The 21549-nt window shown below is 48.0% G+C and overlaps 9 protein-coding genes across 9 annotated transcripts; 3 read left to right on the forward strand and 6 right to left on the reverse strand.

Annotated features, from left to right (window-relative positions):
* The first annotated feature begins 3153 nt into the window (after positions 1 to 3153).
* On the forward strand, positions 3154 to 4922 carry F4812DRAFT_227459 (uncharacterized protein). The gene has a single exon (XM_047930498.1). It carries the CDS (start codon positions 3520 to 3522, stop codon positions 4801 to 4803), a length of 1284 nt encoding a protein of 427 aa, XP_047786242.1. The 5' UTR covers positions 3154 to 3519; the 3' UTR covers positions 4804 to 4922.
* F4812DRAFT_227557 (uncharacterized protein) lies at positions 4923 to 6132 on the reverse strand. The gene has a single exon (XM_047930500.1). It carries the CDS (start codon positions 5671 to 5673, stop codon positions 5041 to 5043), a length of 633 nt encoding a protein of 210 aa, XP_047786243.1. The 5' UTR covers positions 5674 to 6132; the 3' UTR covers positions 4923 to 5040.
* On the reverse strand, positions 5913 to 7915 carry F4812DRAFT_445008 (uncharacterized protein). The gene is made up of 2 exons (XM_047935550.1): positions 7376 to 7915; positions 5913 to 7273 (listed from the first exon to the last, which is right to left on the reverse strand). Exons 1-2 carry the CDS (start codon positions 7614 to 7616, stop codon positions 6573 to 6575), a joined length of 942 nt encoding a protein of 313 aa, XP_047786244.1. The 5' UTR covers positions 7617 to 7915; the 3' UTR covers positions 5913 to 6572.
* Positions 7916 to 7951: 36 nt separating this feature from the next.
* Positions 7952 to 10078, reverse strand: F4812DRAFT_227503 (amino acid permease/ SLC12A domain-containing protein). Its single transcript, XM_047930499.1, has one exon. It carries the CDS (start codon positions 9696 to 9698, stop codon positions 8205 to 8207), a length of 1494 nt encoding a protein of 497 aa, XP_047786245.1. The 5' UTR covers positions 9699 to 10078; the 3' UTR covers positions 7952 to 8204.
* Positions 10013 to 13358, reverse strand: F4812DRAFT_227424 (MCM-domain-containing protein). The gene is made up of 4 exons (XM_047930497.1): positions 13198 to 13358; positions 10764 to 13104; positions 10209 to 10703; positions 10013 to 10080 (listed from the first exon to the last, which is right to left on the reverse strand). The coding sequence occupies exons 1-3, from the start codon at positions 13200 to 13202 to the stop codon at positions 10455 to 10457; spliced, it is 2595 nt and encodes an 864-aa protein (XP_047786246.1). The 5' UTR covers positions 13203 to 13358; the 3' UTR covers positions 10013 to 10080; positions 10209 to 10454.
* Positions 13359 to 13971: 613 nt separating this feature from the next.
* F4812DRAFT_453270 (putative zinc finger in N-recognin-domain-containing protein) lies at positions 13972 to 15531 on the forward strand (the record flags this gene model as incomplete). Its single annotated transcript, XM_047936455.1, has 2 exons — positions 13972 to 14064; positions 14128 to 15531. 2 exons carry the CDS (start codon positions 13972 to 13974, stop codon positions 15529 to 15531), a joined length of 1497 nt encoding a protein of 498 aa, XP_047786247.1.
* A 473-nt stretch (positions 15532 to 16004) lies between these two features.
* F4812DRAFT_227636 (NAD binding domain of 6-phosphogluconate dehydrogenase-domain-containing protein) lies at positions 16005 to 17937 on the reverse strand. Its single transcript, XM_047930503.1, has one exon. The coding sequence runs from the start codon at positions 17366 to 17368 to the stop codon at positions 16034 to 16036; it is 1335 nt and encodes a 444-aa protein (XP_047786248.1). The 5' UTR covers positions 17369 to 17937; the 3' UTR covers positions 16005 to 16033.
* F4812DRAFT_227607 (aldolase) lies at positions 17731 to 19266 on the forward strand. The gene is made up of 2 exons (XM_047930501.1): positions 17731 to 17908; positions 18086 to 19266. The coding sequence occupies exon 2, from the start codon at positions 18269 to 18271 to the stop codon at positions 19133 to 19135; it is 867 nt and encodes a 288-aa protein (XP_047786249.1). The 5' UTR covers positions 17731 to 17908; positions 18086 to 18268; the 3' UTR covers positions 19136 to 19266.
* Positions 19266 to 21285, reverse strand: F4812DRAFT_227680 (dihydroxyacetone kinase). Its single transcript, XM_047930504.1, has one exon. The coding sequence runs from the start codon at positions 21158 to 21160 to the stop codon at positions 19397 to 19399; it is 1764 nt and encodes a 587-aa protein (XP_047786250.1). The 5' UTR covers positions 21161 to 21285; the 3' UTR covers positions 19266 to 19396.
* Between the last annotated feature and the right edge of the window lie 264 nt (positions 21286 to 21549).

Raw genomic sequence — 21549 nt, forward strand, 5'->3', positions numbered from 1 at the left:
AACCCCCCCCCCCCCCCCCCCCCCCCCCCCCCCCCCCCCCCCCCCCCCCCCCCCCCCCCCCCCCCCCCCCCCCCCCCCCCAAGGGCATATGCAGTTCTAGGATAGGTTAGCTTAGCTTTGATACAATACCTATTTTAGCAGGGCTGCCTTAGGTAGTGTAGGTTAGGTAGCGTGGCCCTGGGTTATGCAAGGTACTGTACAGCCTGACAGCCCAGGGCGCTGAGTTGGCACCTCATGGCAACTGTACTCAGCACACCATAACAACCAATAAAATAGGTAAGTACTGTAGTATTATGTACAATACTAAGTTGAACGCTCAGTCCAACGGTTGGCAGGGGCCTATAGTGAAACGACGAAAGATAAAATGGGCCCCCCTGCACTAGTGTACCTACATAAGGTAGATACCTACCTACCTGAGGTACCTCGCCGAATTGGTCAGCCTTAGCTAGCTTCAATTTTCCTTTTTCCTTTTCCAATTTCCAATTCCATGCGGATTACAGCAAACTGTCTTACCGTAGTATCTACCTCGGATGAACAGCTCATCAAATATATCTGCCTGCTAAGGCGCTGAGTACTATAGCTGCTATGTAAGTACATAGTTCTTAGCGTTTACTGGCGATAGCCGCGGAAGGGAAAAAAATAGAAAAAAAAAAAAAATACAGGAACTCTATTCGTATTAAGCGCGCGCCCAGAATATACCTTATTCCCACGAGCCCTGCCTAGTATCTATTATTATCATTCTACCGCGCGGTCTGATAATACAACAACATATCTTTTTTTTTGTCTTTTTTTCTCCTGCTAGTTTACATACCTATTCCTCCGCATACAAGATTTGGTTGAACAAATAACTGGGGCTTATTGTTGTTGTGAATGGCCATACGTTGGAGGCTGATTACTTTTCAACCCCGCTGTCCCAGAGAAGTAACCGACGATCTTTTCAACTTCGAGAAAATTCCCCGTTGGCCTAACAGGGAAGAAGCGCATATCATTTCCTAGTTACATTTAGATTTGCTACGAAGATCCCATCTTATCAGTTGAAGTGCCGGACGGCCTAGGTCCGGCGGTATGCAAGTGCTTGGGGTTTTCATTTGAGCACTCTCGTCCAGTGATATTCTTTCTTTCGCCCTTTGATTCAAGCTAAGCCAATGGACACTACTACAGTAAAACCGTACCATAACGAATCCACTCTATAGCGAATTCACCCCTTAACGAATTTTTTTGTTAACGAATTTCGTTAGATTTCATGCTTAGTCACCACCAAATTCGTTATAGAATAGGTAGTGCTATACCGTTTTAGGATATACACTAAGCTACTTTTAGAAAAGTCATCCTTAATTTCGCTAGACGTACCTAGCACCCCTTACCGCTTTGGTACTAGCTCCAATATACTCTCTAAAGCGAATTTACACCATAACGAATCTGATTCGCTGTTTTTTTCAATTCGTTATGGTACGGTTTTACTGTAAGTGCGGTTCCTCATCCTGCTTATCACCACCCGACCTGACACGACACTCCAGTCTGGAAAGTCTAGACTGTCTTACCCCAATCTGCTCCGCTGCTATGTAATGCTGATAGAGAGCAGGTTGCTCTTTCAAGATATAACTTTCGTATATCAGCTCTCTCATTCCTTGCAAAGATCGTGTTGACTGCCAGCCTTATCAATAGGTTCTGCCAAAAAGAGTCGCCGCTCAAATAAACCTATCAGAAGCTGAGCAGGGCGGTTTCATCATTTTTTTTTTCTATCGGCCTCAACTTCAATGCCTACTTCTTAGGCATAGAACAATTTTCTACTTACATGAGATTCTAGACTTTGGACGCATCTGCTATCTGGAGGGAAACATCGGTCAAAGTTCTCGATCCCCTCACACAAATTAGCAGAGATTTTTCAAATGTCCAATCGAGCGAGGCTTTCTTACGACGAAGGAATTGCCCATGTCGTGATGCTGTCCCTGTCGTGCTGTGAAACATGGTTCATATTTCAACCCATGCCCCCCAATACTCTCTTCCTCCGTAAAAGCTCCTTTTTCTATCTATTTTGTACAGATATAGAAAAGTCATTCCTCCAAGTGTCTTGGGGAAAGGCTCGCGACACCTTACAAGACCTACCCATTACTTGTTCTGAGGGTGTATGATCTATACATAGAAAGAGGCCGTCGCGGTCGCTTAACCGATTAGAATGGAAGAGGGATTTCACCCCCTGAAATGTCAAGTCGGTGCTGCCGGATTGCTCGGGATGTTCCATTGTTGACCTGTGCGTTGGCAAGCATTTGATCTAGGCAAGGTCTTCAGCAGTTTGCACTGCCTTTCATTCCACAAACTTGCTGGTCAGATTCAATGCGGAGTGATCTACAATGGCTCGCCGCGATTGTGCTTGAAAAAATGGCTCGACGTCCATACTAACGGTCGGTCCCAAGCTCGCGGGTCCAGGCCCCGGTTTGTTAAGTAACAGTCGAACAATCTTTGCTATCTGCAAATCTTTTTCAAGCGCCTGGGTTCTCTTATATGTACGGAGGGAGGACAAGTTCGCCAACTTAGCCGGTAACGCCTGTTGTCCAAGTTTGAGTAGCTCCAATAAGGGACTGTCATATACTATCGCCGGTTGTACGGATCCATCGCAATAATATATTATTAATTTACCAGGCTACCTACCCCCCTTCACAGGCTTGCCACCAATATAATCAGCTATAATTTATAATAATATGAACCGTAAGCTAGCCACGGGTCCTGCATACTACGACCATAAGCACAGTCAATTTCCGAATCTCGGATTGCATATACGAGCGTTGTTTAAAGGTGATATAATGACCCTTCATAAATAACATGCGATTATCTACGTCGGCTCCAGAAAGGCAAAGATAGAGGGTCTTATATACTGTGTGGTTTTAACAAGCCCCGTATATGTAAAGTTGTAAGTAGATCCTAGATGCGTCGAGGAAACTAATACGACGGAATCAATATCAGATAATGTGTATTCGTTAATAGAGTGCATTAATAAGCCTTTCTTATCTCAGTTTATATGATTCTTAATACCCCCTTTGGCTTATAGATATAGGTAGATTAGGTACTAAAGTTCATCTAAGGGGCATTTACATGTTACCGGTAGTTGTAAGTAAATTTAAGTAAAAAAAAAACAACAACTTAGATACCTGTTACAATTGTTCAGAACTTTAAGAAATTGTCACATGGAAAGCGACTTATTTTAATCGGTGTTGAAATACATTATTTTATAAGCGTGATTACTTTAGGCACTTACCCGGTACGTAACAAATTTAGTTCATTATGTTAGGTACTTACATAGGTACCTAGGAGGTAAATAATCAATTAATGATAAGCATCAGCTTTAACCTAAACCACTTATATATCACCATGAAGCTATCACCGTTCCAAGTAGCTTCAGGAAACCCCATGAGAAAACGAACACAGATTTTTTTTTTTTAAAAAAAAAAACCTCTAGATACCTGAAAAATAAACCGAGGAATTGTGAAGGGTTCTGCGGCTTCCAGCGCGAAGCGTTTTCAAATGGCTGCATCACCTCTGCCTCCCCACAAACCCGTCAAGTACCGCACATCGTGCGATCGCTGCCAAAACATCAAGCTGCGATGTGTCAGCAAAGGAGTTCGATGCATTTACAGCCCTCTAAGACGCATGGGAAGGCCTAAGAAAGTCGATCTTGTTACTTCCACAAGTTCTGTAGATGAGAGTCCGCCAAGTTCTGAGACGATAGCTCCAGCACCAAGCAATGGTACTGCAACTGACTGTCAACGAGGAAGTGGAGATGGAAATGGTTTGCCCCAAAAAACGGATTTTGCTAGCATAGGATTGGAATCGTATGGTGCTAGCACATCGCAAAGTCACCTCCGGAGTTGGGATCCCAGCCTCGCGGGCGGTTTATGTGTTGATCATCACAATAGTCCGATTAGTAACGATATCGAGACATCTCATCACTCCCATTCTGGTGGTTTCACTCCTACGGTTGATCACAGCAGTACTCCGCGCCATGAAGTGGACTCTTGGGGTAATATACCAACAAGCAACACAGGGCCCTTTAGCTCAGGGCCGCCAAACGCAACTCCGAGGTCCGCTCATCTGGTGGTTCTTGATGGGCCCATTGGACAGGCTCTCTCGGACTCTGCTACCGACTGCTACACAGCTATTCTCATGCGAATCGCAAAGTTAGAACAGGCCTTGAACGTTGCGCCATGTCCTCCGCCAATAGATCTCGCACTCGAAGCAGAACGCGATTTCCGAGCCCTAAAGCAATGCCTTTTCTCCTGCACTGGCCACGCTAACCGTGGAAGGAGTTGTCTAGCCTCTGACAGACCCGTACTTCTCAGTCTCTCTATACTAGTAGAGCGCGTCATTGCCATGCTCGAAGAGAACTTCCGCTTCGCAGCCTCGGGATCCAACCCGGCAAGAGGAATGATACAGGATCCGTGCAGCACTCCTCTCCAAGGGACTATGGCCCGCAGACTTGAACGCTCCTTTCGCAGCATACTTGACCAGCCGTGCATATTTCCCATTCCATCGGCCAACCTTCACATACGTATCGGCGATTTTATAGTAGAGAACGCGGTCAAGGCGCGTTGTGTCGTGCCCATATTGCGATTACGGATACAGAAGATACAAACGACGCTAAGGGAGATGGAGAGGGTACGACAAGGAAGCGATCAGAGAGATTCCCTCTGCGGTCCCCTGGACTGGGGTGATAGCGCTGCGGTTCTAGGTGATGCCGCAAGGCTCTTGATACAGGACTTATTGAGGAGGATGGAGTCTTTGCAAGGAGGAATGGGGTGGTTGGGATAGGATTTTGAAGTATGATACCCCAGTGATAATAGTGTATGAGAAGGGAATGCCGAGTGGATGCTCTATATATGTGCACCCCTTCTCATTCTTATACCAATAGCTTATATACAAGATGCATATGTGACCGTAGAGAAGATATGAATACACCGAGATTTTGAAATACCTATCCCATGAGAAGCCTATTCTATAGACCTCACCGACTTACATCTACGCTTATAATACCAACATCGTCCTGGCCTAATTCGCTCTCCCCAATATACGAAACAACCTCCCAATGAGCTCTCTTATCTCTTTATCTCGCAACGGGTTGTTTACGCTAGTAAGTTGGTCCCGGTCGAACTGGCGAGACTCCTCTTCTATATCCTGTAGTATTGCCCCAAGACGCATGGTGGAGTGTTTTAAAGTCTCCCGACACACGATGGCGATCTCTTCCTTGTCGTCTAGCTCCAGGCTGGAAATGCAAATAGGTATGGTATTCCGGATCTGTGGCACGACATTTCCGGCAATGTCTAGATTGGTCCCCCCGTCAGGACTCTGCCACGTGCCTGCTTCCGTGATATCCGGTGCATCTTCTTTGGACAAAGCTTGGAATGCCAATTCGTGTAAGGTCAAGATGCGACTGACAGCGTCAGCTATGAGGCGAAAGACTAAGGGGTTGAGATGGGTATCGGAGCTAGCGCAGCCGTTTAAGAGCTCCCAATGCTGGAGAAGGTTACGGCTAAGAGTGAGCACATCACTAATCGACATGCTTTGGGATAGCTGTTGACCAGAAGAGGAAGATTGCGGTCGGAATGCCTTTTCGGATTGGCTGATGATGCGGAGGGTCGCAGCCCAGCAATTGCAGACCCAACCCCCTGGAGGTACTGACATGGCGCGCGGGGAGGGCAGGGGAGGGGATGGAGGATTTATTAACTCATTTAATATGTGTCTTTTTCTTGCGTGCTATAGAAGGACATAGCATCGTAGATAGTTCATAGTATGCGAATTATTGTTGTTTATCTTGAAGTTCCGTATTTACTCGCCGCGCTATACAGGAGAGCTTTGAGTTGTATTATTGGTTGAACACATCGAATAGGTAATTATATTGGTTTTAAGAACCACGACTTAGTTGCTTAATTTCCCTAGTTATGTCAGACTGGCCAGGTTGTTTTCGTCATCGTTCACTCCACAGCAAGGATTCCATCTTATCATTGGTCAGCAACTTAATATTTCCTCCTTTTTCTCTCTCTCTCTCTCTCTCAGCTCACATATAGGCCACCTTAGAAGCTGTCTCTATAAAAAGGTCCCTTATACTTCACAAACGCTTTCGTACAACTACCCAGGTAGTTAGGATATCAAACATAGCTACTAGACTCTTCGGAAGTCCAGATGGAAATCTAGGCGACAGCAACGATCAAGAGGCCATATCCCATACCAGGACAAGATGAAGTCCCAGGTTTCCCATCGAAATGAAGTCAGCAATATTAAAGACGACCTGCATCAAGAGCTTTGCTTGATTGAGGCGACAGGTTGCTGGTATTATGGACATGCCTTGGTACAGTGTAATATAATAGGCAGGCGTACGTCGTAACTACAAATAAAAGGAACAGCCTACATTACATTGATAAGAGATACCTAACAAGTCTTCACGTCAAACTTCAGGGTAGGCGGCATAAGCAATCAATCCAACTAGTTCGAACCGCTCTCATTCGGGGGTATTATTTGATCGAGTCAGCCTCAACGCCATACGAATGCATATTTAAGTGCTGTGCAAACTTACATCCAACCTCCTAGCCGGGTTGTTGTCCTATGCTCCCCGTACTCCCCGCACTGGATGGTCTTGGAGGTGGTACTGGTGCCATCCTTGCCATTTCACTTCCCTCTCTATCCATAGCCACGCCACCGATCATGCTTGTTGACGGGACTCGTGGCTCGCCTCCTTCTCCCTCCGAGTCCTCCCCCTGGCTGCTAGTACTACCGACGCCAGCAAGGGCCTGTTCGGCATCTTTACGCTCCACCTCCTTTAACCGTTCTTTCTCAACGGGGTCTACTAAATCGTCGTCGTCGCTCCAGTACCCCTCCTCGGACTCACCAACCTCGGGCATAGCCATCCGTTTCCAGAAGCGAATCTCCTGTCTCCTAGCCTTATTGTCAACACGCTTCTCCCACCTCTCCTCGTTCTCATCGTATTTCTTGCGGAACTCGCGCAGCATCTGGTTGGCGCGACCGGCGTGCTCCTGCATCTCCCAGATCTGTTCGCGCAGACGTGAGTTCTCGGCGCGGGCTTCGGCCAACTGTGCTCGGTAAGAACGATGCCAGGCAGATACGTCAGCCACATGCTTCTGCTTGTAGGCGTGGAATTGAGAGAGTATATTGGCGAGAACTCGAGCGTAGCTGGTAAGAAGAGAGAAGTTGGCGTCGCGGGAGAGCTTGGCACGGTCGAGGGATTCTGTTAAGATAGACACGAGGGCTTCGAGGTTGGGTTCTTGCGCTATGATGTTGTATTAGAAGTCAGACCACTTTGAGCAGACCACTTGAGCAGACCGCTGGAGACATGAGACATGGCTAGTAAAAGTAGCGCAGTAAGACGTACCAAATATTTCATCTGCAGCTTCTCCGAGCACTTGGTCGTTTGTCAAACCACGGTCCCGCGCCCGATTGCGCACCCTGCCAAGTCCTGACACGATATCCTCAGTCACTCGTCTGTTCTCAGCCAGCTGACGCGACAGCTCCTCGACCATGCCGTAAATTATGTTAAGCTCGGCCTGATGGCCGGCAGGCGTGGGCCCAATCGACATTGCGCCGGGACCAGCGCCAGTGCCGTTTCCCTGCATATTTCCGGTGCCGTTTGTAAAATACTTGAACAAGTTGTTATTTGTTGCTGTTGTTGTTGTTTTTGTTGGAGTAGCTGTCGGGTTTGACTCTTGAGACGTTTTATTGTTGAGAGTTTCGAGCTTCTATCGCAACCTAAAGGCTTAATCCTTTAGTGGGTGGATTGGGGTTTAGACTTTAGTTGTGTTTTGGTACCTATCGGTTAGGTATTATAGGTACCTACCTAGGAAGTAGGTACCTGAATAAAATACATTACTTGGGTCACTATCAGCTAGGCATATTCGTCACCAATGCAGCTAATACGTTATTGCTGTTACCTCCACGTAAAGGATGACGACAACATGGCTTTTTAGCTCGATTACCTAATACAACCTTTATTTGAATTACAAAGGTTCGGTACCTACCTCATTACCTATAGGCTATCTCATACATAATGGACCTAACATCCATACTATGTATACTCTTCATCACCTAATGCCATTTATCCGCAGACGCTTGTAAGGTAAGAAGAACATTAATAGCCATTTTACCCTATCCATTTATATAAATACATTATACGTATGCGATAGTTGATCCCGTCTCTGCCAATCTTAAACGCTCTCGTCGTTCTCAATCCGTTCCGCCACCTTGGCATGAAGATCGATTTGATCGAGGGGAATTAAAAGCGCACTTTTCCCGAGTACCATATATCCTGCCCAGAATACGAATACCACAATAATTCCTAGAAAACTTGCGAGGATGTGAGGTGGATTTGGGAGCGGACTCTGTGCAGCCGCGATGATCTGAGCTGAGAGACCGAAGAGGAATATTATGATTGCCAACATGCTTCCGCCGATTCCAGGTGGGGATTTCCATTTTAATACCTCTTTCTCATCCAGTCCCTTTTTACGTATAGCGAGCCGGAGTCGAATGTGGCATGCGCAAATGGATATCCAGGTGAAATAGTTTGAACCAGAAGCCAGAGCCAAGAGCCAGTTAAACACCAAGTCGCCGGCTTTGGATATTTTGACGAACGACAACAGCGAGATCGTGAATACCAGGGAAAGTGCCCAGATGGGATGGCCCCATTTTATCTTTGCGAAGAGATGTGGTCCCATTCCTCTCGACGACATGGCTTGAAGAGCGCGCGATGAGGCAAAGACGCTGGCGCTCGCCATTGAGAAGATGGCCACGATGATAATGCTGTTAAACACATTAGCCAGTACCGGGATATTGGCTTGGTCCATCGCAGCAACAAGGGGACTAATTGCACCAGATTGCACAGTGTCGTCAAGGGATACGTTAAGTACCATGCCGATCATGAAGATAGGAACCAGATATAGCCAGACGATCCGTAATGGCACAATCTTGCAAGCAAGAGGCATCACTTTGGCAGGCTTTTCACACTCGGCAGCCGTGAGCCCAAGCATCTCAGTTCCTCCATATGCCATCCCGGCAGTCATGAAGACATAGAGAAACCCTATGGGGCCATGTTTGAATGCATTTTGTTGCCACAGGCTAATACCAAGCTCGTCGGCAGGTCGGGTATCAGCCGGAATGGACTTGCTGACAATAAGGGCGGCGACAATGACGAAAGCTGTGAGTACCATCATCTTGCAGACCGCAAACACGTTCTCCGCCTCGGCATACCACCTTGCTCCAAAGGCGTTCACGAGGACGAGGGCGGTTATGAAACCCGGAAGAACGTAGTATGCTGGCAGGTCCGGATCCCAGTATCTTGCGCAAAGCAGCATGACCACCAGCTCGAAGACGACGATGAATAGGAAGTTGATAACGTAGTTCCACCCCATGGCGAAACCCCAGGCGGGCGAGATAAACCGTACCGAATACCCGTAGAAAGAGCCACTAACTGGGAATGCAGCCGAGAGCTCGCCTAGAGCGCACATGGTGATCCACACGGCAAACCCGACCACAATGAAAGATATAAGAAGTGACGCGGCGCCTCCCACTGCCAAACTGGAATAAGTAGCTAGCAACACGCCGGCGCCAATAGAGCTGCTTAGAGCCATCAGGACAAACTGCCGGGTTGTGATGACCTTCTTGAGCGAAGTATCACCCGTTCCATTGGAGGCAGTGAGATCCATGATATAGAATAAAGAGCAAAGTATAACGTGATAAGTAAGGGTAATTGAATAACGATATCGTTAGATCTGATTTTTTGGTATAGCAAAATCCAAGGCTTTTTTTCGATGAGGTTTGTAAGGCAGTCCGGATATCTTATACTTTTTAATTGCCTTGCATACATGTGGCCAGAAGCAAACAGAAAAATAGACTGCAGGTGGCAAGTATAGAGATAAATAAATATACATTTCCAAAACCGGAGTCCGCGATATTGAAACTTTAGATAGTACCTAGGAGTATAAAAATACGTCAACCGCGGTTTGACACGTTGCTATCACTCAGGCCACTTATTGAAAGCTGTACTGCTTAAAGTTTAGGATCAGTCACATAAATGTCTAAGGGTACCTATTAAAATTTAGCCTTATCTATCTATCTGAGAGGCGGTGTTTAAAGGGGGAAGATGAACGCGAAGGAAGGTTCAGTCAGAGATATAGAACAAAGGTAGAGGAGCCGTGAAGGAGGTATTTACTGACTTTGCAAGATGCCACCTCCTATTCGGATAGAGTCTTGATTGTTTAAAATATTTCATTTGGTGAAGCGTACTAATTGATAGCCTACTTCACGAAAGCCCCATGAACCATATTACCCCATCCGCGTCCCCATCACTCGTCATCAAAGCTTAACGCCCAAACTTTAGTGCCATGCTCTAGACGCCGCATTATTTCATTACTTCCCGACATTAATTTACGCCATGAACGATCAAAAACTCACACCATAGTCTAAGCGGCTACCGCGGTTCTGCGTTGAGTCTGCGCACCTCTCCGTGCACCAGTTGCGCCAGGCCGCGCTAGCGTGTATTTGGCAAATGCGCGCGCGAGCGCCTTCTTGCAGCTGACCTTCTGGCTGCCGATGAAGCTGTCGACAGTTACAGCTATGGCACGGTCGATGTCCTGAGCGGAACAATACTCCGATAACCTCATTCGGCAGAAGGCCTCCGAGATTCGGATAATAGCTTCTAAATGACGGACCTAATAGCTAAGTTAATGTTTATCATCTCAACATATCAAAATAGAATTTAGACAACTTACCGTGATGGGATACGCCCCGGTAGCCAGTGACTCTCGTCGCATATCTGCGAAGAGTCGTGCAACTTTGTCCTCATCCATATGTAATAGCTTCGGTTGGCAATGCTCTCGGGCATACAGGATATATTTGCGTAGTAACCCTTGTGAGATCTCGCCTTCCTTCTTTGGCTGCGCTTGGGTCTCCTGTGCTTTTTCAGAGTCGTGCTCAACTTCCATGGAATCGTCACCCGATTGTGTAGATGGATGACTCCGGCTATGAGAGCCGACAATAAATCGAGCTAGACGCTCGTCTTCAGTCGGGTCTACGGTATCTCGCACCACGCAGAGAATGTCGAAACGAGACAGGATAGGTTCGGTCAGTTCAACATTGGCTGAAAAGGGGATCGTAGAATTATAACGGCCGCCGATCGGATTAGCTGCCGCAATAATACCACATCGAGCTTGTAGAGTAGTAACAATTCCCGCCTTTGAAATGGAGATTGTTTGCTGTTCCATAGCCTCGTGGATAGAAGTTCGATCTTGGTCATTCATCTTGTCGAACTCGTCAATAAGGCATGTGCCCCTGTCGGCAAGCACCAAAGCGCCACCTTCCAAAGTCCATTCGCTAGTTAGGGGGTCTCGACGAACACTAGCTGTAAGACCGACAGCAGATGCTCCCTGGCCAGTAGCAAAGACAGCTCGGTGCGCTGTTTTTTCTACGTACTTTAAAACCTGGGACTTGGCCGTACCAGGATCACCAAGTAGCAGAACATTGATATCTCCTCGTACATGATGTTCGCCCTTGGTGGTTTTTGCAACACCACCGAAAAGAGACAAGGCAATGGCGGTCTTGATGTCGGTGTGTCCGTAAATGCTAGGCGCTATCGAGTTGATTATCTTATCGACAACCTGGGGGTCTCGAGAAAGCTTGCGAATCTCATGCTCGTCCTCTTCGGTAAGCCTGAACCCAGCAAGCTGATCGTGCGCCTTGATAACGTTGTTTGCTTCGAGAATAGTAGCAAAAACGGGGAACCCATTGCGGTTATTTAGCTGAGCATCATAATTGTTTCTGTAGGTGCCGGTAACTTCGATTTCCTCCCCAGGTTTGGCCTTGTCAATGAGATCCCAGAGGAGGATGACTTCTCTATGTCTAGGTAGACGACCAGCAGGAACAGTACCAGGCGACTCTTGGAGGGTCAGCTTCTGGTAGTTGCGGTAGACTGTCTTTTCTGAATTCAAGGTGAATGGACCACGAGATTGGCAGTTCTGGCAGAACGAAATCTTGACCTCGACGTTAGACTCCTGCTGGAAAGGACCTAGTGTCACGCCGCATTTGGTGCAGTCGAATTTGACATATTTCAGCTGGGGAAAGACACCAGTCCGTCGGGTAACAACACCGCTCACTCTCACGAGACAATTGAGATGCGATTGTCTCAGCTGGCGAAGAGTATAGTGAACGGGCAGGTCAAAAATACGAACGTGGATATCAGAGTGGATACGCTCATAATCGGGATAATGAAGGAGAACAACTTCCATGGCCACATCGTCAAAGAGCTTAAGCATTTCAGCGGGAGCGTTAGCAAGGAAGTATGCGAGAATGGCCTTAGACGAGGACAAATGGTCGTATGATACCTCGAGCGACTCGGCGTTAATTTCACCAAGTGTTCGAATACGGTTACCATAGACCGAGGAACCGCTCTCGTCGGTATATTCTGTTAAAAATGCCTTGAACTCTCGCTTGATAGTCCGTTGCACGGAAGGCTGGGATACCCATTCGGTCAGGCTTGCGGCTTTTACATCTTGCAGCGCCTCAAGTGAGAGCTCCTCGTCCATGATATCCTGGTCCATTTGATCGTCGGGATCCTCGTCGTAATGATGACGACGGCGACGTGGCTGGGCAGTTAGATCAATATCACCGTCTTCATCTTCATCCTGGAGGAAGGCCTGGGGCATTCCGCGTATACGTGCCACCTCTCGATCTCGGCGATTCAGCTGGGCTTCTAGCCGTCGTCTGTCACCGATATTTATATCATCGTATTCGCCTTCGTCATCGATATCGATCCCTTCGTAAACATCATTCTCATCTTTCTCTCTGTAATCTCGCTCGAAGCCCTCGCGAAAGAGATCGACATCATCCTCGGCCATCTCGTCAAGGTCGTCCAAGTCATCTTGGACCTCAGCCTCCTCTTCTATATCGTCATCGTCGTCACCGCCATGAGCAATGTTAAAGGCTGGCGGAGAAGAGGGCATGGGGCTAGAGGCAGCAACGGAAGAGGAGGCATCGCCGCCCGTGCGAGAACGCTTGCGGTTCGCACGAGGGGCGGTACCGCGGTTTGCGGAGTCCATATTCATACGCAGAGGAGAACTAGAAGGAGGTTAGGGAAATGAAACTTATATTTATAATAATAATTTATATATTGTTTCTTATTTTAGTACGGGATAAGCGGGATAAACTCACCTCATTGTGTATTTTTTTTTTTTATTCTCCGCTTCGCTGATAGTCAGAGAAATAGTTAGTAATGCGGGAAAGAAACTTAGAACGAGGATGAGAGGAACGAACAGTGAGGGTGGAACCCAAGAGCGAAAATGAAGAGAAAGGGGACTAAAGTTGGATTGTGGGGGTGGACGCGACGAAACAAATTCGAAGTCGCGTCTTTACGCGGATTTTACGCGTAAAGTGGTTTCTTTTTAGAGAAACCCCTCGATATCTTAGATATTTTACATACACGCCGCCTAACCTAAGAGGGTACGTGGAAGGTACCTGAGACTAAGAGTTTTCTGTTTCTTTTCCACAGGCGCATCGTGCATCTCTATGTAATGCGCATATTGTGCATATTGTGCATAATATCTATTCAATCAAACGTATAGTGCGAATTAGTATCACTCCGACGAAGCACTTACTGTGACATCATTTTTTTAGAACTGGTCTCATCGCGGCGCGCTCCTACCAATTGGCGAAAGTGCCTATTCTTCTCAGCACTTTCAACGCGACGACACGTCTACATACACTTCCTCCAATGTACTCTTCTTTCCACACCTAACATCAGTTTTATTTTATTTTTATTTTATTTATTTTTTTATGTCTCTTGTTCAATAGGTCCACGTTCTTATTTTCCCGTTTTCTCAACCCATTATTGTCATCATAATGGATCTATCATCCGTTCCAACTACGTCGCAGGAGGCGCCAGAAACTAATGGTAACGAATCGCGCCCGCGCCCGCGTGCCCAGAGCATGTCGCAACAATCCGACGACTCCCAAACTGCCGCAGACTTTATTAGAGACCAACTGCAGCTGGAGGCTGATGCCCGCGAAGCTCTCCCTTATGTACGCTGCCGATATCACGTAGCTCGATCATTCAACGGTTCGCTAACAGATAGCTATCTTTAGAGCATCGAGCATTGCACCAAGCCACTTGGACCATTGCTACAGAATGTGTTCGCCTGTCTAACTTGCCATCCGCCTCCCGAGAATCCATCCGATCCCTATAACCCTGCTGGCGTGTGCTACGCATGCTCCGTCCAATGTCACGGCGAGCATGAATTAGTTGAGATCTTCCAAAAACGCAATTTCACTTGTGACTGCGGTACAACTCGGTTCACTTCAGACCAGCAGTGCACTCTTCGAATCAATCCTGATACCAACACAAAGGGAGGCGTCCACTCCGAACCGCCAGATCCTAATAACAAATATAACCAGAACTTCCGCAATCGCTTTTGCTCCTGTTCTATATACTACAATCCCAACGAACAGGTAGGTACTATGTACCAATGCCTCGGTCTCGGCACTCATGAGACCGGTGGCTGCGGCGAGGATTGGTATCATCCTGGCTGTCTTGTCGGTCTAGGGCCCAAGTGGTATGAGAAGCAGAAAGCACATAGCGCAAATACCAATATTGATAGCGCCAATGGCAATGGTACACTTCCCACTGTTTCTGAGAACGTCACTCAGGAGAACCGCCCGGAACAACAAGCCAATGGCAACCAGGAAGCGCAAGAGGAGGATGAAGATCTCCCTCTACCAGATAGCTTCCCCGCCGAAGATACGTTCGATCATTTCATCTGCTATAAATGCGTCGAAGCTTATCCCTGGATTAAGAGGTATGCTGGAACGCCTGGATTTCTCCCAGCAGTGTTCTTGCAAAAGAACATTGAGATATCCTCTAAGAAGCGTAAGCTAGAAGGCGATGATGGCATTGGAGAAGATAGCGAACGTAACAAGCGCGTTAAGAATGAGTCTGAAGAGGCGCAGACCGTTACACCTCCAGCCAAATCACATGAGATTTCCCCGCAGATCAAGAATGAAGATCAGAAGGAAAGCCAAGTTCCATCCGCTAGAGAGTGCAAGGTGGCATCTCTATCTCCCGCGCCAAGTGGCCAATTTTCGTTGTTCACCACTTCGGATTTCCGTGACCGGCTTTGCCGATGTGCCTCGTGCTTCTCAGATCTTAAAGCTCACCCGCAACTCCTAGAAGAGGAGGAAGCATACGAACCCCCTCTTTCGGACGGAGCATCCGAACAAGGTTCGACTCATGGTAGCGGCTCATTATATGACCGTGGTGAGTCGGCTCTAAAGAATGTGGATCGCGTCCGTGCGATCGAAGGCGTCATGGCGTATAACCATCTAAAGGAACGCCTCAAGCCCTTCTTCCAGCAGTTCGCTGAAAGCGGCAAGGCGATTGGCGCCGAAGACATCAAAGAGTATTTTGCTAAGCTCAGAGGCGACGAGCAAGCGATCAAGGACGCGGGTGAGGCTGCAAAAGGGGATCATAGGCAGGAGCAGAGCGGTTACTAGGGTGAAATGTGAAATGGTTGAATAGGGGTTATTAATGAAAAGGGTTTTTTTTTTTTTTTTTTTTTTTTTTTTCTTTTTATATATATATATATATATATATAAAAGAAAAAAAAAATCAGGTGCACGGCGGTCTAGTTTGGGACAGGCTCGTCAATGTCGACGAGAAACTAATACCACAGGTCTATATTTGGCCATAGTTGAATTGATATTATATTGTTTACGAGGCGTCTTCATCGTTCGGGTTTGCTACAGCAGGGGTAGAGGAATTTCATAAATTCGCATGGTTTTAAAAACGTATTTAATTGTAAGTCTACCTCCTATACACTCCCACTTCCTTGCATTATAATCAACTCCAGGCTATCGGCGTTGGCATTGGCTAGATGCGTAGCCACCCATCAAGCAATATTTGTGATTTACTATCAATATATCGTATATACATTTTAGGTTCCTACATCCCTACATACAAGCTAGACGAGGTCTCCCAGCAGACCCAGTGTCGATTTTATATACCCCATACCTTCGCAACGTTGGCTCTCGGAACGCTCTCAGCTGTTTCGGAGGAAATATGCAGCGCGAATTGTGTCAGAGCGAACGCCTGGCTACCGAGATACACCGGCACCTTTAATCGCTGCGCCTCTTCGATAGCCTCTTGTAGCTGTTGAGCATGTTCTGCTAGGCCCTGACTGTCGCCAACCGATACTTGCTCTCCCCGGGCCAACTTTATAATCTCAGGTCCGACCGTTTGTAACATGGCGCTTCCTCCGGCCGCGTTTACGCAAAGATCGAAGACCTGGTCAAGATCTAAATTACATCTCTTTGCGAAAGCAATGGTTTCCGCAGCAGAGCACAGGTAGATACCCCTTAATAGCGCCTTAACGAGTGCCAGCTTTGACTTGTCGTTTTCGGCGAGCCCCTTTACTGGACCTGTCTTCCCTTTGCCTTCTGTGTACAGTCTGATCAAACTGCTGTCATCGTCTGGGCCGTACCCCCGACCAAGACAAGAGAAATATACCTGCTCCGCTGTGTTCGTCATGGGCGTAGGAAATGCGGCACGTCTAGCTTCTGAAGTGATAATACCCGTGTCCTTCAGGATGATGGTTAGAGCACTAGCAATGGGCTTGAACTCGGGGTCGAGCATCCTCGGAAGTCTATTCTCGAACATCCAGGCCCATGCGTCAGACTTTATAATCTCTTGACTTGTCGAGTGGAGATCCAGACCAAGGTGACTAGCAAATCCCAGCCCTTCGCTCGCGGCGAGGATCTGGTTAGCTGCTAAGACCTGGTGGCACATTTTCATATTACTTCCGGCACCAACGCCACCTTGGACGACGTAAAGCTTTTTTGGGTCAGACATTTCCTGCAAGAGAAAGCGCCCCTTTTCGAGTGCTTCATCGGAGCCTCCGGCCATGATTGAGAGAGTGCCATCAGCAGCCCTCGCAGCACCTCCCGAGACGGGAGCATCAATTAAACGAATATCACTCCGTCCCAACTTGGTAAGTTGCTTCTCGAGCCCCTGGACATATGCGCACGGCACCGTGGAGCACAGCATCAGGGTAGCCCCTTTAGGTAAGGACTGGAGGGCGGCGTTGTCGCCCTCGATGAGGACTGCTTGGGCTTGCTGCGCCGTAGCTACCATGCACACACAGTAGTCCTTATCCTTGACGGCTTCCGCCGGCGTTGTAGCAATGACGCCTCCAACCGCCTGGAACTTATCCAACGTTGGCTTCCAGACGTCGAAACCCGTTACCTTATACCCCTGCTTGACCAAGTTGGTTGCCATGCCGAAGCCCATGGCTCCCAAGCCGATAAACGAGATTTCTAGTTTTGCGTCCGCCATATCTACAACTAAGGCACTACTCAGATATTTACTCCTTTAGGATATTGCCCCTTCTCATGGATCCTGTATAACAAAAGTACACAACGGACATAGATGAAACTAAAAATTAAAAAAAAAAAAAGGACTTAGTCCACCGTCTTCCACCCAGCCGGCAATTGGGAATGATGGAGACGACAATTAGACTAGACTAATAGGTACCCATCCATATAAAACCTAGCAGCGGCTGAAGTGTTATAAGGTGTCTTCCCCCCAATCTTTACGGGGAATGGAGGCGGGGAGCGTCACTTTAGCCTTTACTATTATGATTTGACCCCAGCACCGGTTCTCCGCTTGCCTCGTCCACTTACTCGCCCACTAGGACTACGTCAATCTTTTAGTTCAAGCAAGACAGGCAGGTATGAAGTAAACCTCAGCACACTGCATATCGTGTAGTTACACCGAGATCGCTCGTTTGATAAATATACCGGCGAGCAGCCCGCCCTGCAGGATCCATCCTCTGGGCCGCCGCGTCTTCGGTAAAACGGCAAAAGCCGCAAAGTGGCAAGTGATTTTTTTTGTCATTTCCTTTGATCACCACCAATACTCTTGGAGATAGAGGAGATGCCGGTAGCTCGCGACGGTATAATTCCGTGTGTGGTCAGCGAATAAAGAAACTACCTAAACTAATAATAATAATTATACAATAATACTATACTAATATTAAGTACTTGTTATTAGGTACTTGTTCACTCCAGACTCTTTTTCTCTATCTCTCTCTCTCGCGGAGTTTACATACCGACCAATTCAACTTCGACTTTGTGACCACAGCAGAATCTAAAGTTGTAGATAGCACAAACCACTTGTACATGAAATAGTTAAGTCGGATTCAACTTAGCTTTATATCAAATACCTTTAAGCAAAATGGTCCGTCCGAAACTCTCTGAAAACCGCTCCCTAGCAATCCTCAACAAAGCCCGCGATGGAGGGTATGCTGTCCCAGGAATGTGCTGCTACAACATCGAATCCATAATCGCCACGGTCCGCGCTGCCGAAGCTGCCAGGTCTCCTGCCATGGTCCTGCTATTTCCCTGGGCCATCGAGTACGCCGGCGCGTCCCTCGTGCGCGCAGCTGCTGACGCCGCACACAACGCCAAAGTTCCCATCAGCCTGCATCTGGACCACGCGCAGACGCCGGAGCTCGTACGGCGCGCGGCGGATATCGAGGATGGGTTTGACAGCATCATGTGCGACATGAGCCATTATGAGAAGGACGAGAACCTGGCTCTAACTAGGGAACTATCCGTGTACTGCCACGAGCGCGGCATCACTACAGAAGCCGAGCCCGGCCGGATCGAAGGCGGGGAAGACGGCGTGGCGGAAACGGCCGATCTAGAAGCCATCTTAACTACCCCTGAGCAAGCACAAGAGTTCGTCGCCACAGGAATCGAGATGCTAGCGCCGGCCTTCGGCAACGTGCACGGGGAGTACGGGCCGCGGGGGATCCAGCTGGAATACGAGCGGCTGGAGTCTATCAACAAAGCTGTTGGCGATAAGGTGCGATTAGTGCTGCACGGCGCGGATCCCTTCACAGAAGACATCTTCAAGCGATGCATCAAAGCGGGCGTGTCCAAAGTTAATATCAATAAAGGCATGAATAAGCATTACGCCGCCGTGCAGGATGAGATGCGCGGCAAGCCCCTAACCAGCGTCATCGAGGCTGGTACCGATAGGATGCAGGCCGCTATCGAACAGTATATGCGTTGGCTTGGTAGCGCCGGTAAGGCGTAAGAAAGCGATACAACCTAGGTTGAAGGGTTAAACAAATACCACTTTCTTTATATTACATTACTTAGGCACGTTCATACATGGACACGCGTAGCTCTTGTTGATACACAAATATGTAGGTACCTAGGCGAATTTATCCCCTTGCCTCGTCTTACCATACGCAGTAAGTGCCCTAAAGACAGGAAGGTATATAGGTAAATAACATGTCAACAACCCCATATACATTTTATATACTTTGGCATATATCACGACCAATATACGCACTTATTTACCCAACTTCAAGCCCTTTATAACGACCATAGCACCCCAAGCGCCAGGGTCTGGAGGCAGCTCCTTACTGTTATCCGCGCCGACATAAGTCGCTCTGCCCAGTCTCGGCTTCAGCGTCTTCGTTAGTTCGGCGCCCTTGATCGCGCCTTCGGCACCACCCGCAAGGCCTCCTGAGCGCAGGCCCTCTGCGAATGGGATCAAGGTATCCATTACTGTCCTATCCCCGACCTTAGCCGGCGTGTATCGGCTCAAGTTGTCCAAAGCTGTCCAGACAGCTTTGGCCCACAAGTTCGGAAGTCCTTCACTCTGAGCCAGCGCAATATTATCCTGAAGAGCTGTTCTCAGTGAGACGAAGAAAATACCTAGGATACCACCTAGGGTGCCACCCATCTTACCCTCGACGATCTCTTCGAGTTCTTGGAGCACCGCAATCACAGATCCTTCTGCTGCGAGTTTCTTATCCAGCGCGGAAATAAGACAGCTCGCGCCAGTCTTGAGCGTCTCGCCGCAGTCACCATCGCCCATAATCGTGTCCCACTTGGTTAGATCAGGCTCAGCGACTATTAACTCCTTGCAAGCGCTGCGAAGTATGCTATCTAGCAGAGCAGGGTCAACTTTCAGGTCCTTCCCTTCCTCAATGATCTTTTGAGGCTCGGCAGGCGGCTGTACAAATTGCTCTTTTCTGCTTCGCCGTATCACTTGGGACCCGGTCATGGATTCCCAGTATGTGTTAGTTTTAGCGTCGAAGAAGGACTTGATATCTTCGACAGAGTATGAGCAGTTCTCAGCGGCGGCCGTTGCGTTGACGATAGATATCGAGAATGCCGGCGCGTTAAGAGATGTTTCGAGGAAGCCATTGCTGATCCTCACCGGCACAATATTCCAATTATTTGCTAGCTGTTCGAGCAAGTCGTCCAGCAGCGCTCCCATCTCGAGATGCGACATGCCCCCGAAGTTGCTAACAAGAAGAATGACCTCATCTCCAGGTTTAAACTTCACGTAGCCCCGCTCAGGATCCGTCTCATCTAAGCAGTACTTTAGTAGTTCCCGAACGAGTTCTTCGGCTGACGGCACAGGTGAGAGTTTTCGGTAGCCAGGTTCGTTGTGTGGACCAGTGCCGATTTCCACTTGGTCAGCTCCCAGCATCGCGAACTCTGTCCGTCCGGGAACATGGCAGTGATCGAGCGTAGCCGCGATAGAAACGATCTGCTGCGAAAACGAAACGCCGAGATCGTACACCTGGTCGAGAGAACCTCCAGCACCAGCAGCACCGCCGAGTACTTTGAGTACACCTAGCTGTCCCGCTAGACCTCTCCTGCCGACCAGGCTGCCTTTCTTTCCGACTGATACGTCGTCTCCGCAAATAATCATTCTGCACTTGTGGCCTTTGGCGATAGCTTTCTCATTCGCCAAACCGAAGTGCAAGCAATCGCCAGTGTAATTAGTAATAACTAAGATAGTACCTTTTTCCGAAGGTACTCTGTCGATAGCGGAGAGAATCTGCTTTGTGCTGGGCGAGGCGAAAATATCACCGGCCACGGAAGCAGCAAGCAGGTTCTGACCAACATAGCCGGACCAAGCAGGTTCGTGACCCGAACCACCGCCACTGACTATAGAGACATTAGACTTGTTGTATGCCGTATCGAATACCACTCGGTTGGATTCATCCAAACTAAGCGAAGGGTTGTAGGAGATGAGACCTCTAATGGCCTTGGTGACAAGTCCATCTGAGGAATGATAGAGATGACGTTTTGACATTTCTACGGTGCCGGTGAATGGACATAACACGGGAGTTTTAAGAAAAAGTACGATTGAAGTTGCTAAGCGATGTCTACTCGTCAAAGACTGGCGAGAGGGCGGCTCTTTCTATCACATCGAACAAAGGCCAAGAGATACGGGCTCAGAGTAGGCGTTTCCGAATATTATCATGCTCTATTACGTGAAAGATCGAGATTATGAAGATTTAGGACCGTGGAACACATAGGAACGTACGGAGTTTTGGAGACGTATGAGTGACGCGAGGGGTTGCCATAAGAGGCAACACCACAGGTTGTTATTCCATGGAACCGTGGAACCGTGGAGCCATGGTATTAGCTCCTTATATTCGCTCTTGATGGTATACCGTATCGACTATAGCTCAATGCCCT

Source organism: Daldinia caldariorum (genome assembly GCF_022478825.1).
Source record: "Daldinia caldariorum strain CBS 122874 unplaced genomic scaffold F4812scaffold_23, whole genome shotgun sequence".
Taxonomy (NCBI): domain Eukaryota; kingdom Fungi; phylum Ascomycota; class Sordariomycetes; order Xylariales; family Hypoxylaceae; genus Daldinia; species Daldinia caldariorum.